This window comes from Dreissena polymorpha, chromosome 5, assembly GCF_020536995.1.
Source record: "Dreissena polymorpha isolate Duluth1 chromosome 5, UMN_Dpol_1.0, whole genome shotgun sequence".
NCBI classification, from domain to species: domain Eukaryota; kingdom Metazoa; phylum Mollusca; class Bivalvia; order Myida; family Dreissenidae; genus Dreissena; species Dreissena polymorpha.
The window spans coordinates 113,647,183-113,661,973 of NC_068359.1; the positions used below are offsets into that span (position 1 = coordinate 113,647,183).

General features: G+C 35.3%; 1 protein-coding gene across 2 annotated transcripts in view; it reads left to right on the plus strand.

The window, feature by feature from the left end:
* The window catches only part of LOC127881525 (ragulator complex protein LAMTOR5-like), a 38,568-nt gene extending 24,046 nt beyond the window's left edge, over window positions 1-14,522 (plus strand). For both annotated transcript variants that reach the window (XM_052429440.1, XM_052429441.1), the window contains exons 2-4: window positions 6,565-6,626; window positions 9,362-9,476; window positions 14,385-14,522. In XM_052429440.1, coding sequence (XP_052285400.1) covers window positions 6,565-6,626; window positions 9,362-9,476; window positions 14,385-14,445 — 238 coding nt within the window. In that variant the 3' untranslated portion in view covers window positions 14,446-14,522. The remainder of the gene's footprint in view (window positions 1-6,564; window positions 6,627-9,361; window positions 9,477-14,384) is intronic.
* The last annotated feature ends 269 nt before the right edge of the window (window positions 14,523-14,791 follow it).

Genomic DNA, 14,791 nt, shown 5'->3' on the forward strand with positions numbered 1-14,791 from the left:
CCACAATGGATTCCACCTAAACAATACCACATGCCCCAAATTATTTTTTTATTTTTTTTGAATATCATGTAAAAAATTACCCAACCCCACATTATACCCCCCTCTCACCCCTTCTCCCCTACCCCCCCCCCATTTTTTTTTAAACATCATGTAATAAGTAACAACATCCCACATTATACCCCACTCTCACCCCCTACCCCTTAACACATTTTTTTTCTCCTTTTTTTTATTTTTGAAAGATTGTCTAATAAATGACCACACCCCGCATTATACCCCCTCTCACCCCCCCCCCCCCCCACAAAAAAAAATAATATTTTTTTCCTTTTTTTATTTTTGAAGGATCGTCTTATAAATTATTGAATATGAACAATTTCCCCATGATGGTTTTACGTTATAATGTCAAGCACTGGAATAGTCGAGTGCGCTGCCCTCTGACAGCTCTTGTTCCTTATATCGCTATATATGGCTATAGTAAAATCTTGTTAACACTCTAAAGGCCACATTTATTGTCCAATCTTCATGAAAATGTTAGAAGATTGGTCTTAATGATATCTTGGATAAGTTCAAAAATGGTTACGTTTGCTTGAAAAACATGGCTACCAATGGGCGGGGCATTATTTCTTATATGGCTATATTATGGCTATAGTAAAACCTTGTTAACACTCTAGGGGCCACATTGTTTGTTAATCTTCATGAAACTAGGTAAGAAGATTCATCCAATAATATGTTGGACGAGTTTGAAAATGATGCCAGTTGGTTGAAAAATATGGCTGCCAGGGGGCAGGGCATTTTTTCCTTATATGGCTATAGTGAAACCTTGTAAACACTCTAGAGGCCACATTTATTGTCCAATCTTCATGAAATTCGGTCAGAAGATTGGTCTCAATTATATCTTGGATGAGTTTGAAAACGGTTACGTTTGCTTGAAACACATGGCTGTCAATGGGCGGGGCATTTTTCCTGATATGGCTATATATGGCTATAGTAAAGCCTTGTAAATAATCTAAAGGCCACATTTATTGTCCAATCTTTGTGAAACTTGGACAGAAGATTCATCCCAATCATATCTTGGACGAGTTTGAAAATGATGCCAGTTGGTTGAAAATCATGGCTGCCAAGGGGTGGGCATTTTTCTGTATATGGCTATAGCAAAACCTTGTTAACACTCTAGAGGCCACATTTATTTTCCAATCATTATGAAACTTGGTCTGAAGATTTGTCCCACTGATATCTTGGACAAGTTGGAAAATGGTTCACTTTGCTTTAAAAACATGGCCAGCAAGGGGCGGGCATTTTTTCTTATATGGCTATACTGTGAAACCATTATTATTCGTCAGACATTAATTTTCGTCTTTTTCGTCCTTCGACCGATGGACGAATTCAAGATCCTTACGAACAATCATGTCCCATATTTGAAACAAATAAGACTGAATTACCGTAGGCATAAGGCATTTAAATCCAGCGTAATCCACGCATATACACAGGGCTCGAAATTAACACTCGCACACTTGCAAAATGCGAGTAAAAAATGATTGCAAGGTAAGATATAAGCCACTGGTATTTTTTGCAAGTAAAGAAATAGTGAAAAAAAAACGAGTTGTATTGCTAAATGCGTTAGACGGCATGAACGCTAAACCGTAGGCCAATGCCCATATGCGGAAGCGCGCACCTTGTTTGTAGACTGGTATACTTATAGTACAGATACCCGGATGGTATTGATACAAAGAACACGAAGCAGTCGACTATTCACACTCAAGTTAAATTTGGTTTTGACACAAAGGGGTGTACATTATACAGTGTACTGACAACTGTCATTTCCTGTAAAACGCAAATGCAATAAGGCTGTATCGAATGCATCGACTTCGTTTAGGTAGAATAGTGTTGATTAGCGCTAATTGTTAACAACTTTATTACCCATTGTGTGTATTGTGTTTTTCAGGGGTGTTGCAGATTATACAGCCAACACGCGGCGAATCCGGATTAAAGACAATACTATTAAAAATAATAAGGGACAGTTACTATCACCTGAAATAACAGACTTGTTAATTGGCATATGCCAAACAAGGCCCACCTCCTGCAAGTGACTACCAAGTGTCACCCCTCTTTCCCCAGCACGAATTTTTGGCAACCGCGTATTACATGTATTACAAACATTACAAACAAATCGGACGCTTTTTTTTCAAAACCAGAAATGGACGAATTTAAGTGCTGACAAAATAGTCATTTTTTTAAAAAGGACGAAATTTCGTGCTGACGAAAATAAATGGTTTCACAGTATGTTGCTTTTGTAAAACCTTGTTAACACTAGAGGCCACATTTATTGTCCGATCTTCATGAAACTGGGTCAGAAGATTTGTCCCAATGATATCTTGGACATGTTTGAAAATGTTTCCGGTTGCTTGAAAAACATGGCCACCAGGGGGCAGGGCATTTTTCCTTATGTGGCTATGGCTTTTGTAGAACCTTGTTAACACTCTAGAGGCCACATTTATTGTTCGATCTTCATGAAATTTTGTCCTAATTATATCATGGATGAGTTTGAAAATGGTTTGGGATGGTTGAAAAACATGGCTACCAGGCGGCGGAGCATTTTTCCTTATATGGCTATAGTAAAACCTTGTTTACACTCTAGTTAAATAATCTCGAAGTTTAATGTAGTCATATTTATTTCGCAGAATATTACTTAAGGTAGAAAAAACTGTTCAAAGCTTGAATTGTTTAAATTCAAATCATGAATGTACACTTAATTACTCCAACTTACCTTTATCAGCTGCCTGAGCACAAATCAATACACATCTCTGAGTGAACCTTGTTGTTCTGTTTTTAGATCAGCAACTTGATACCTTGTTGCTATTTCTTTGATGTGTGGCACCATAGATAAGAGAAAATATAATTGTTTAGGCATACAGTTTATTGATGAGGTCTGAATTTTTTGTTTTATTATCAAATATTTGTGTTTTAAAATGGATTTATTTATTTTTTAATTGTAAATATAATTGCAAGGTGGGTCTGAAAATAGTTCATGTTTGTTTAAAAACAAGGCTCTCAGGGGGGTGGTAGTTTTTTTTCTATGTCTAAAGTTGTTTATAGTGAAGCATTGTGAATACTTTTAGTCACATTTTTAGTTCAATCTAATGACACTTGCTGAGTACTAATGTTGTTATCATATTACATTTGTATCTTGATTTAGTTTACTCAATTAGTTTTAATAAAATCATCTTCATGGTGACAATCTTTATGAGCATAATATTTTTTGCTCATGCTGAACTTTTGTGATCATCTTTTGTCATTGTCTGTCTTTCGTTGTGCGTCATGAATATTTGCCTTGTAAACACTGTAGAGGCCATATTATTGTCAGATCTTCATGAAATATTGTCAGAAGATTTGTCCCAAGGCCACAACAAATTGATGAATTGTTCTACGGATTTATGCTTCCCAAAAAATGAAGCGAGCGAGCGAAATAAAAATAAATTTATTTTTATTCAATTTTTGTTTGTTAAATAACAGGCGAGCGAAAAGAAAAAAAAAACATTTTCTGTGTAAATTGATATATTATGCCAAATCAATGCATGATATCTGCAAAATACCAGTACAAGATCATTTAGAAGTAATAATTGAGTTTAAGCTCCTATCAACTGTTTGTAAAAATAAATTAAAAAAAGTCTCTAATAGCTGTTCTGCTTACACACACCAGGTAGTGATTACTTAAATTTAACCTGGTACATGTAGTTTTCATTATCAAAGTTATGTAAGAAGCTTAGTTTTCTGCCAATGATGGTTTAATAACACGACACAATAAATAAAACAATAAATTTCAAGCATAAGCAGTGATTTTTCTTCGCGTGATATTTTACAGCCTGTGCCGTTTTGATTGGGGATAACATGCGATAAACCATGAAATTGGGAATATTGAATCAGTACTATTATGATTATTATGATTATAGATAGCAGTATACCAATTGTTAATAAGTGCATGTTTAACTGCTTTCTAACATCTATATTATAAAGTGCTAGGGCATGAAACTGATGTATGATAAACTCAATAAATCAATTGAGTTTATTTTCAAAAAATGTACTAATTGTTTGGCAATTTTGGCGAGACTTTTAAAAGAAAAAAAAGTAACTTTTTGGGAAACATACTTTTTTACAATTTTCAATTTGGACACAGCCTATAAGAGTTTGTAATTTGGAGCAAAAAACACTGATACGAAATATCTCGAATTTGTATTAGTTCTAAATATCATAGGTTATGGTATTATACAATACTCGATGCATTACTTTTGTTATTTTAGCACTGTTAAAATTAGAAATGAGAAGCTTAAGTTTTGTAAAGTAAAAAAACAACATTGCTTCCTAATGAAACAAAAATTACAAATGGGTAGTTTAAGTTTTGTATTTTAATATAAAAAAGTCAATCAAATGCCAGTAAAGATTTTTAGGTCCAAAAAGTTTCTTCACTTTCTTACTTATGTTAAATTCATGCTTTAGGGGCATAATGTACACCTTGCACTTAGCAATCAACAATTTGAACTAGTAGATATAAGGTGGCTCGAACAATTTATATTATACTCGACATTTGTTTGTCCAGTTGAACGGCGACACTCCTTTGCATGTTAATTTTAAATATTTTAACTTAATCAATACCAACAAGTTTACTCCAATTTTTTACCAATCGAACGCATACCGGCGACATTTCACGTTCTGATGTAGATGGGGTTGAAATTATAAAATAACTAAAATCATCTGTGATGCAATGACTAATTGCCCCGGGGGAAAATTAACATTTCCATTTGTGTCTTTTGCTGACATGACAAGACAGACGACCGCTGCCATTTGTTTTAACCATAAACCAATCTAATAACGAAAAGCGTTATAACACTCTTTATCGTAAAATACGTAGGCTAAATAAAACTAAATCATTTAATAAATAGGTGCGCAGCAAATTTTTTGCTGCGGGTGCAAAATAAAAATAAAAATATTTTTATTGAGTTTTAAGATTTTTAGGTGCGGCGAATCCATCGAACATTTAATCAATTTGTTGTGGCCCAATGATATCTTGGACGAGTTCAAAAATGGTTCACTAGGTCTGTTGAAAAACATGGCCGCCAGGGGGCTATTTGTTATTCATTCTTCATAAAACTTGGTAAGAACAATTGTTTCATTGATATCTTGGGCTGCAAAGAACAGGTCATTTCTTTTTATCTCAGGTGAGTGACTTTGGGCCCTCTTGTTTAGAACACCTTGGGGAATTGTTATTTCTATAATAATTCAACAGGTCCCTAAAAGTTTTAGTACTAGTTCGTAAGTTTTGTGAACAAGATAACAAAACTTGTTTGAATGACTTGGTAATTTGTGGGAAAGACATATCTTTCTAGTGGGAAACAGAATCACAATTAAACTTTTAAATCATAATATCATTTATCTATACAGGGTCTAGATCATATGTTTTGCATTTTATGAAATTGCCAAACAGAAAGGCTTATTTTTGGACTTAAATGTAAACAATTAATTTCTGAACATTACTGTATGTCCTAAGTCATGAATAACTAACAGGAAGTTGCGATATCTACAAATACAGATCTTAATTTGAATCAGGATTTAGAAACCTTTTATATTATTACATGTAGCTCTGCTGTTTTCGGAGAAAACCCAGGTATTGTCATAGCCAGCTCGTCGTCCGACGTCCGCATCGTGCCAAAACCCTATTATTTTGTTAAGGTTTTGAACATTGGCTCTAAAATCAAAGTGCTTCAACCTACAACTTTGAAACTTCATATGTAGATGCACCTTGATGAGTTCTACATGCCACATCCACTTTTGGGTCACTAGGTCACTAGGTCAAAGGTCAAGGTCAAGGTCACTCTGACCTTTAATTATTTTTTTTAATCTGACAAGCTTTCATTTATTTGAAACTGCAGTGGCAGCCGAGCGCGGCACCCGTTATGCGGTGCTCTTGTTATATATTTTGCAACCCTGGAACAAGATAAACATTTTTTTTTTTAATGTTATAAAATGCGTAGTTCCTAATGTTAACTAGTGAAATCATAAGTTTGATGAAATGAATGCACTGTATGGTATATAATTATGACAATTATGGTTAAACAAAACACTTCTAAATTTTGTTTCCATATATTAAAAAATGTCAACAACTTTGTATTACCTGCAAAATTTAGTGGCTACTTTTTTTTTGGGGGAATCCTGTTTCAAATTGTTAAATATCTGTGAACGAGACATTTTCACACAGTTGTTGAAATTGCAATCATGCGCTGTTAATACACCAATAAACAATGGCAGAAAGCTACCAAAATCTACATTTATTACACTTCTGCACCTTTTTCCAGTACTTGAAACTATTAATTCTTGCTAAACATTCAACATAAAGTTGACATAATATGTACTTGCTTTCACAACTGTTGGCTTTCAGTAAAAGATATGTTTTTCTAATGTTATTTGATGTTTTTGCTTTTGTTATGATTTACAATGTATTTATCAATCAATATAGCATATTGAAATTTTATTTATTTATTAAATCAGACTTTAATATATGTAGTTTCTATATTGCAGAATTCGCAATCCGGACATCGCTGGTGTTCTTTGCACAGATGAACATGGGTTATGCTTAGGAGGTTAGATTTTACTATACATAATTAGTCCTGCATATCATTTAAATGATTTAACATTGCTACTTAGCTCATGATATGAACAACATCAAGTCTTAATGAAACTTGACTGCTTATTCTATCACATTTGACATTATGTAAGTCTCTCAATTGAATAAGGATAAGACAGCTTCATAGGAAATATTTCTATTACAAATTTACACTATTCATTTTTATACACGCTGTTTGAAGGAGGGGCATATAGCAGTCACACTGGCCTCTTGCGATTGTCTGCCTGTACATCTGAAAAATACCGTCTCAGCTATACATTTATAAATAACTTTGATCAAAATCATACACACCATAAGTCTATTAAGAGAACATGTCAAAATTGACAAATATCTCCATACCTCAACAATCATGTTTGCGCTTAAATGTCAAAGGTTAAATTTGGTCATACAACAGCTTTGACTGAAATTTTTAACCAGGTTTTCCGAAGGAAAAAACTGGTTATTAGATTGGCAAATGCGTGCGGGCGGGGGGGTGGAACAAGCTTGTCCGGGTCATAACTATGCCGTTCATTGTCAGATTTTAAAATCATTTTGCACATTTGTTCACCATCATTGGACGTTGTGTCGTGCGAAAGAATTACGTCGATATCTCCAAGGTCAAGGTCGCACTTTGAGTTCAAAGGTAAAAAATGACCATAAATGAGCTTGTCCGGGCCATAACTATTTCATTCATTGTCAGATTTAAAAATCATTTGGTACATTTGTTCACCATCATTGGGCGGTGTGTCGCGTGAAAGAATTATGTAGATATCTCCAAGGTCAAGCTTGCCATGACTAAAAATATATTGATTTTGAATCAAGGGGGGTAACTGTGATGAACAATCAGTAGCTATGCACATTTTGAGTTGTAGTTGTCTCCCTTTATCAGACTTTTTTTTTATTGAAAACCTGGTTTTGTGACAATTTTGTCCCTTATTTTCTTTTATTGTACAATTTTAAAATAACTTATCTTTATGACAGCCATGAGGAGGTGTTGTGTCGGTTTTACTCTCTCCTTACCTCAAAGGTCAAGGTCATACTTAGAGGTCAAAGGTTAAATTTGGCCACAAAACAGCATATTTTGACATTAACTTTGTCATTCATAGTTGAATTTTTAAATAAATTACCACAAATAAACACCATTTTGAGTCACCACATCTTGTGTATAACACTTCTTCCTTCCTTAAAGGTCAAGGTAACACAAAGTCTTATATGGAAATAAAACAGATTTTGACATTTGTTGAGTTTTGAAACAAAAGCAGAATGTGAGGTTATGAAGCCAATGCATTTTTTTTAGCTTTTGTGATAGGCTTTTGTCCATCGCGCATTGTGCGTCGTGTGTTGTGCGGTGTCAACATTTGCCTTGTTAACTCTCTAGAGGCCACATTTATTTCCAATCCTTATGAATTTCAGTCAGAAGATTGGTCTCAATAATATCTTGGATGAGTTCGAAAATGGTAACGTTTGCTTGAAAAACATTGCTGCCAAGGGGTGAGGCATTTTTCCCTATATAACTATAGTAAAATCTTGTTAACACTCAAGAGGCCACATTTATTGTCTGATCTTCATGAAACTTGGTCAGAAGATTCATACCAATAATATCTTGGACAAGATCGAAAATGATGCCGGTTGATTGAAAAACATGGCCGTCAGGGGTCTGGGCTTTTTCCTTATATGGCTATTGTAAAACCTTCTAACACTCTAGAGGCCACATTTATTTACCGATCTTCATAAAACTTGCTCAGAAGTTTTTTCCCAATGATATCTTCGATGAGTTCGAAAATGATAGCGTTTGCTTGAAAAACATGGCTGCCAAGGGGCGGGGCATTTTTCCTTATATGGCTATAGTAAAATCTTGTTAACACTCTAGAGGCCACATTTATAGTCCAATCTTCATGAAACTCTGTCAGAAGATTCATCCCAATAATATCTTGGACGAGTTCAAAAATGATGCTGGTTGGTTTAAAAACATGGCCACCACGGGGGAGGGGCACTTTTCCTTATATGGCTTTAGTAAAACCTTGTTAACATTCTAGAGGTCACTTTTTTTCCGATCATCATAAAACTTTGTCAGAAGATTTGTCCCACTGATATCTTGGATGAGTTAGAAAATTGTTTTGGTTGCTTTAAAAACATGGCTACCAGGGGCAGGGCATTTTTCCTTATATGGCTATAAACATGTATGGCTATAGTAAAACCTTGTTAACACTCTAGAGGCCACATTTATAGTCCAATCTTCATGAAATTTGATCTGAAGATTGGTCTCAATGATATCTTGGATGGATTCAAAAATAGTTATGTTTGCTAGAAAAACATGGCTTTCAAGGGGCGGGGCATTTTTCTGTATATGGCTATAGTAAAATTGTGTTAACACTCAAGAGGCCACATTTACTGTCCTATCTACATGAAACATGGTCAGAAGATTCATCCCGATAATATTTTGGACGAGTTCAAAAATGATGCCGGTTGGTTGAAAAACATGGCTGCCAGGGTGCGGGGCATTTTTCCTTAAATGGCTATGGTAAAACCTTGTTAACACTCTATAGAGGCCATATTTATTTTACGATCTTCATGAAACTTGGTCAGAAGATTTGTCCCAATAATATCTTGTTATCTCAGGTGAGTAACTTTGGGCCTTTGAGGCCCTCTTGTTTTAACATCATGTTGTTGTTATTCTGTTGAATAATTATTCTTATAGTCTGTGTTTTGCAGCGAAAGGCAACGTTAACAAGGATGCTGCTGGACACATTGCCAGCATTGCTGAGAGTGCTGCAAGACTTAACCCCAACATGCCAGCGCCTGTGATCTGCATTGAGACAGAGGGAGGGTAAGCAACAGACAAAAGCCCAACATGCAATCTCCAGTAATCTGACAAAAGACTGTGAGTCTGTCTGTCTGAAACAAACTTTTCAGGGCCATATCTCAGAAACTTTACAAGATTTCAACATGAAACAATATGTGTGTAGAGATATTAAAGAGGAGAAGTGCAATACACAAAAACCATGACCCTTCACTGTCTTAAATAAGAGTTATGGCCCTTTGTTGATTTTGCATGATGCAACTTTTCAGAGCTATATCTCAGATACCATAAAATATTTTAACATGAAACCTCCTGGGTGTACAGATATCAAGGAGGAGAAAATGAACAAGAACTATAATCCTACATTTTCTTGCATATAAGTTATTGCCTTTTTAGCTCGACTATTAAGCGGGTATATACGATTTTTATATGTGCTGAATTGTAAAATATTAATACAAATATGTTATAATAACACACAATATGCAAGAAAAATGATACATTTAAGACAAATTTCATAAAATACAGCAAATACAAATTAGCGCCCCGAGCCGATTGTGACGAAGATAATTCGTAATTATTTTCCTACAATAACCGATGCATTCGTCTTTTTAGTAAGTGTTCGTGTGTCGTATGAATCGATATCGCTGCAGGAATTTCAAATGAACCGTTAGACTAAATTTAGATTCACATCGTACATGCATGATATACATGCTGGCGAATTCGGCTGTACAGCCTTTTTCGATTTCAGAATTAAATATCTGGCTTATTTAGCATTTTTCGACACATGTTCTTCTTAACTTTTATTTTAGTTTATATTGAAATATATGTATAATAAGTTTTTACACATTTTATATTAATAAATAAATATTTGACAAGATCGTATATACCCGCTTTATATATAAAATATATATAGTGGAGCTATCCTACTCACCCCGGCGTCTGCGTTAGCGTCTGAGTTAGCGTTAGCATGCAAATGTAAAAGTTTTCGTACTACCCCAAATATTTTCTTTGTCCCTTGACATATTGCTTTCATATTTTGCATACTTGTTTACCAACATGACCCAAACCTATAAACAAGAGAAGACAACTCTATCAAGCATTTTGTCATAATTATGGCCCCTTTTCCACTTAGAATATGCAGCAAATGTCAAAGTTTGCGTACTACCCCATTTATTTTCATTGTCCCTTGACATATTGCTTTCATATTTTGCATACTTGTTTACCAACATCACCCCAACCTATAAACAAGAGCAGACAACTCTATCAAGCATTTTGTCATAATTTTTGCCCTTTTTAGCTCATCTATTTTTTGAAAAAAAAATTATGAGCTATTGTCATCACCTTGGCGTCGGCGTCTGCGTCCAGTTAAGTTTTGCGTTTAGGTCCACTTTTCTCAGAAAGTATCAATGCTATTGCATTCAAACTTGGTACACTGACTTACTATCATGAGGGGACGGGGCAGGCAAAGTTAGATAACTCTGGTGTGCATTTTGACAGAATAATGTGCCCTTTTTATACTTAGAAAATTGAAAATTTTGGTTAAGTTTTGTGTTTAGGTCCATTTTATTCCTTAAGTATCAAAGCTATTGCTTTCATACTTGCAACACTTACTAACTATCATAAGGGGACTGTGCAGGCAAAGTAATGTAACTCTGACTGGCATTTTGACAGAATAATTTGCCCTTTTTATACTTAGAAAATTGAAAATTTGGTTAAGTTTTGTGTTTAGGGCCACTTTATTCCTACAGTGTCAAAGCTATTGCTTTCATACTTGCAACACTTACTAACTATCATAAGGGGACTGTGCAGGCAAAGTTATGTACATGTAACTCTGACTGGCATTTGGACGGAATTATTGGCTCTTTATACTTAGAAAATTGAAAACTTGGTTAAGTTTTGTGTTTTGGTCCACTTTACCCCTAAAGTATCATAGATATTGCTTTCATACTTGGAACACTTGCAAACTATCATAAGGGTACAGTAAAAGAACAAGTTGCATAACTCTGGTTGTCATTTTTACTGAATTATGGCCCTTTTTTGACTTAGTAACTTTGAATATATGGTTAAATTTTGTGTTTCGATCCACTTTACTTCTAAAGTATCAAGGCTATTGCTTTCAAACTTCAAATACTTTCAGGCTATCATGAGGTTACTGTACCTGGCAAGTTGAATTTTACCTTGACCTTTGAATGACCTTGACTCTCAAGGTCAAATTATTAAACTTTGCTAAAATTGCCATCAATTCTTTATTTATGATTAGATTTGATTGATACTTTGACAAAACTACTCTTACCTGACATACCACAATAGACTCCACCCAAACCATCCCCGTGCCCTCCCCCTCTCCCCCCCCCCCCCCCGAATCCTCCCCCCCCCCCCCCTTAATTTTTTTTTTTTTTAAGATCATCTCACAAATGACCACCACACCCTCACACTTTACCCCCCCCCCTCCCCTCCACCCCATCCCCCCCAATTATTTTTTGGTGAAACAGTTAAAAAACACAAATATTTATTTGTATTATTTTATTTTTGAAATACCGTCCAACCATCACACCCAAGAATCTTCTCCCCCCCACCCCCCCCCACCCCCGATTTTTTTTTTTTTTGCATTTTTTTCCGCATTTTTGGAAGATTATATAATAAATGTCCACACCCCCACACTATACACCCCTCTTCACTCCACCCCTCCCTCCTTTGTGACTGAAATTGAGAGTCCCTTCACCTTTAAAAAGAAAATAGAAGAGCGGTCTGCACCCGCAAGGCGGTGCTCTTGTTATACTTAGAATATGCAATATATTGATAAATCTATGTTAAAGTTTGCGTACTACCCCAAATATTTCCTATATCCTTTGACATATTGCTTTTATATGTTTCATACTTGTTTACCAACATGACCCCAACCTATAAACAAGAGCAGACCACTGTATCAAGCATTTTGACATAATTATGGCCCCTTTTACACTTAGATATTGAACATTTTGCTTAAATTACCATAACTTCTTTATTTATGATCACATTTTATTATTACTTTGACAAAACAACACTTACCTAAATACCACAATGGATTCCACCCAAACAATACCCCACGCCCCTACCCAGAACCCCCCCTCCCAACCTCCTCCTCCCCCCTTTTTTTTTTAAACATCATGTAATAAATAATTACACCCCACATTATACCCCCCTCTCACCCCTACCCCCCTACCCCCCCCCCAATTTTTTTTTTAAACATCATCTAATAAATTACCACACCCCACATTATCCCCCCCCTCTCACCCCCCCCCCTAACCCCCCCCCCCCCCCCTCCAATTTTTTATTTTTTTATTTTTATTTTTGAAAGATCATCTAATAAATGACCACACTCCACATTAAACCTCCTCTCACCCCCACCCCACCCCCCCCCGCCCCCATTTTTTTTTTATTTTTTCCTTTTTTTATTTTTGAAAGATCGTCTCATAAATTATTGAATATGAACAATTTCCCCATGATGGCTTACATTATACTGTCAAGCTTTCGAATAGCCGAGCGCGCTGTCCTCTGACAGCTCTTGTTAGCTCACCTGAGCACAACGTTCTCATGGTGAGCTTTTGTGATTGCCTATTGTCCGTCGTCCGTTGTGCGACGTCAACATTTGCCTTGTTAACTCTCTAGAGGGCACATTTATTGTCCAATCTTCATGAAATTTTGTCAGAAGATTGGTCTCAATGATATCTTTTATGAGTTCGAAAATGGAAACGTTTGCTTGAAAAACATGGCTGCCAAGGGGCAGGGCATTTTTCCTTATATGGCTATATATGGCTGAAGTAAAATCTTGTTATCACTCTAGAAGCAACATTTATTGTCTGATCTTCATGAAACTTGGTCAGAAGATTCATCCCAATAATATCTTGGATGAGTTCGAAAATGATGCTGGTTGGTTGAAAAACATTGCCCCCAGAGGGCGGGGCATTTTTCCTTATATGGCTATAGTAAAACCTTGTTAACACTCTTGAGGTCACATTTATTTTCCGATCTTTATGAAACATGCTCAGAAGATTTGTCCCAATGATATCTTGGATGAGTTCAAAAATGGTAACCTTTGCTTGAAAAACATGGCTGCCAACGGGCGGGGCATTTTTTCTTTTATGGCTATACATGTATATGGCTTTAGTAAAATCTTGTTAACTCTCTAGAGGCCACGTTTATTGTCAAATCTTCATGAAACTTGGTCAGAAGATTCATCCCAATAATATCTTGGAAGAGTTCGAAAATGATGCCGGTTGGTTAAAAAAAACATGGCCGCCATGGGGGCGGGGCATTTTTCATTATATGGCTATAGTAAAACCTTGTTAACACTCTAGAGGCCACATTTATTTTCCGATCTTCATGAAACTTGGTCAGAAGATTTGTCCCAATAATATCTTGTTATCTCAGATGAGTGACTTTGGGCCTTTCAGGCCCTCTTGTTGTTTTTTTATGATGTAACTTTTCAGCACTATAACAAAGATACTTTTATCAAATTGAACATGAAACTTCACTTTCTTAGTAATAGTTATTGCCCTTAGTTGTTTTTACAAATGTATCTTTTCAGGACTATATCTCAGATACAAAGATAATTTCAACATTTGATTTTATGAGTATATAGTACATTTAGTTTCAATGTATGTACAATAATAACATTTAGTCCATTTCAGTCAACTTTTTCAATGAACGAACAGGTTATGAACAGTGAAACATGTTGTCCTTTGACAATTGTTGATTTGTCATTTTTATAAAAAATGATATGTTAGAATTTGGATTGGGGATGATACTCATGATTCACATCTGTATTTGAGTGTTTGACTGTTAACCAGTGAACAAGGCTGGATCAATAAAGCAAGCTTGTAGGATTTCTTTGCTCTTTCATAATTGTAGCCCTCCGGACCAATTAAAGTTTGATCTGAACAATTTTATTTTCAGGAGTATCTTGATCAAGAAAGAAGACAAAATCACCATGGCAATCTACAAGCAGCCTAATTAAATTAATTATTGTTCCTTGAAGCATTTGTAATTTTGTATATATTACATATTTAGTGCAATAAAATGTATATAAAAATCTGATACCTAGTTCTAAAGGTTAGACAATTTTTGGCATGGATTACATATTGAGTAAAAGTGTCAGAGACATGTGTGTTAGCAAGTTGTTTATTGTTTCTTTGCATACTGCTGAGGGGGGTCTTAAGAAAAAAAAATCACATACACAACTAAATATTCATTAATAAAACTCTATTCTTTTTATTTGACTGTCACTTGTCTGTCAGTATTTTCATACGTCTTTCTTTGCCCACAGTAAAAAGCAAGCATTTCCGTGTTACTCTAAACCGTTA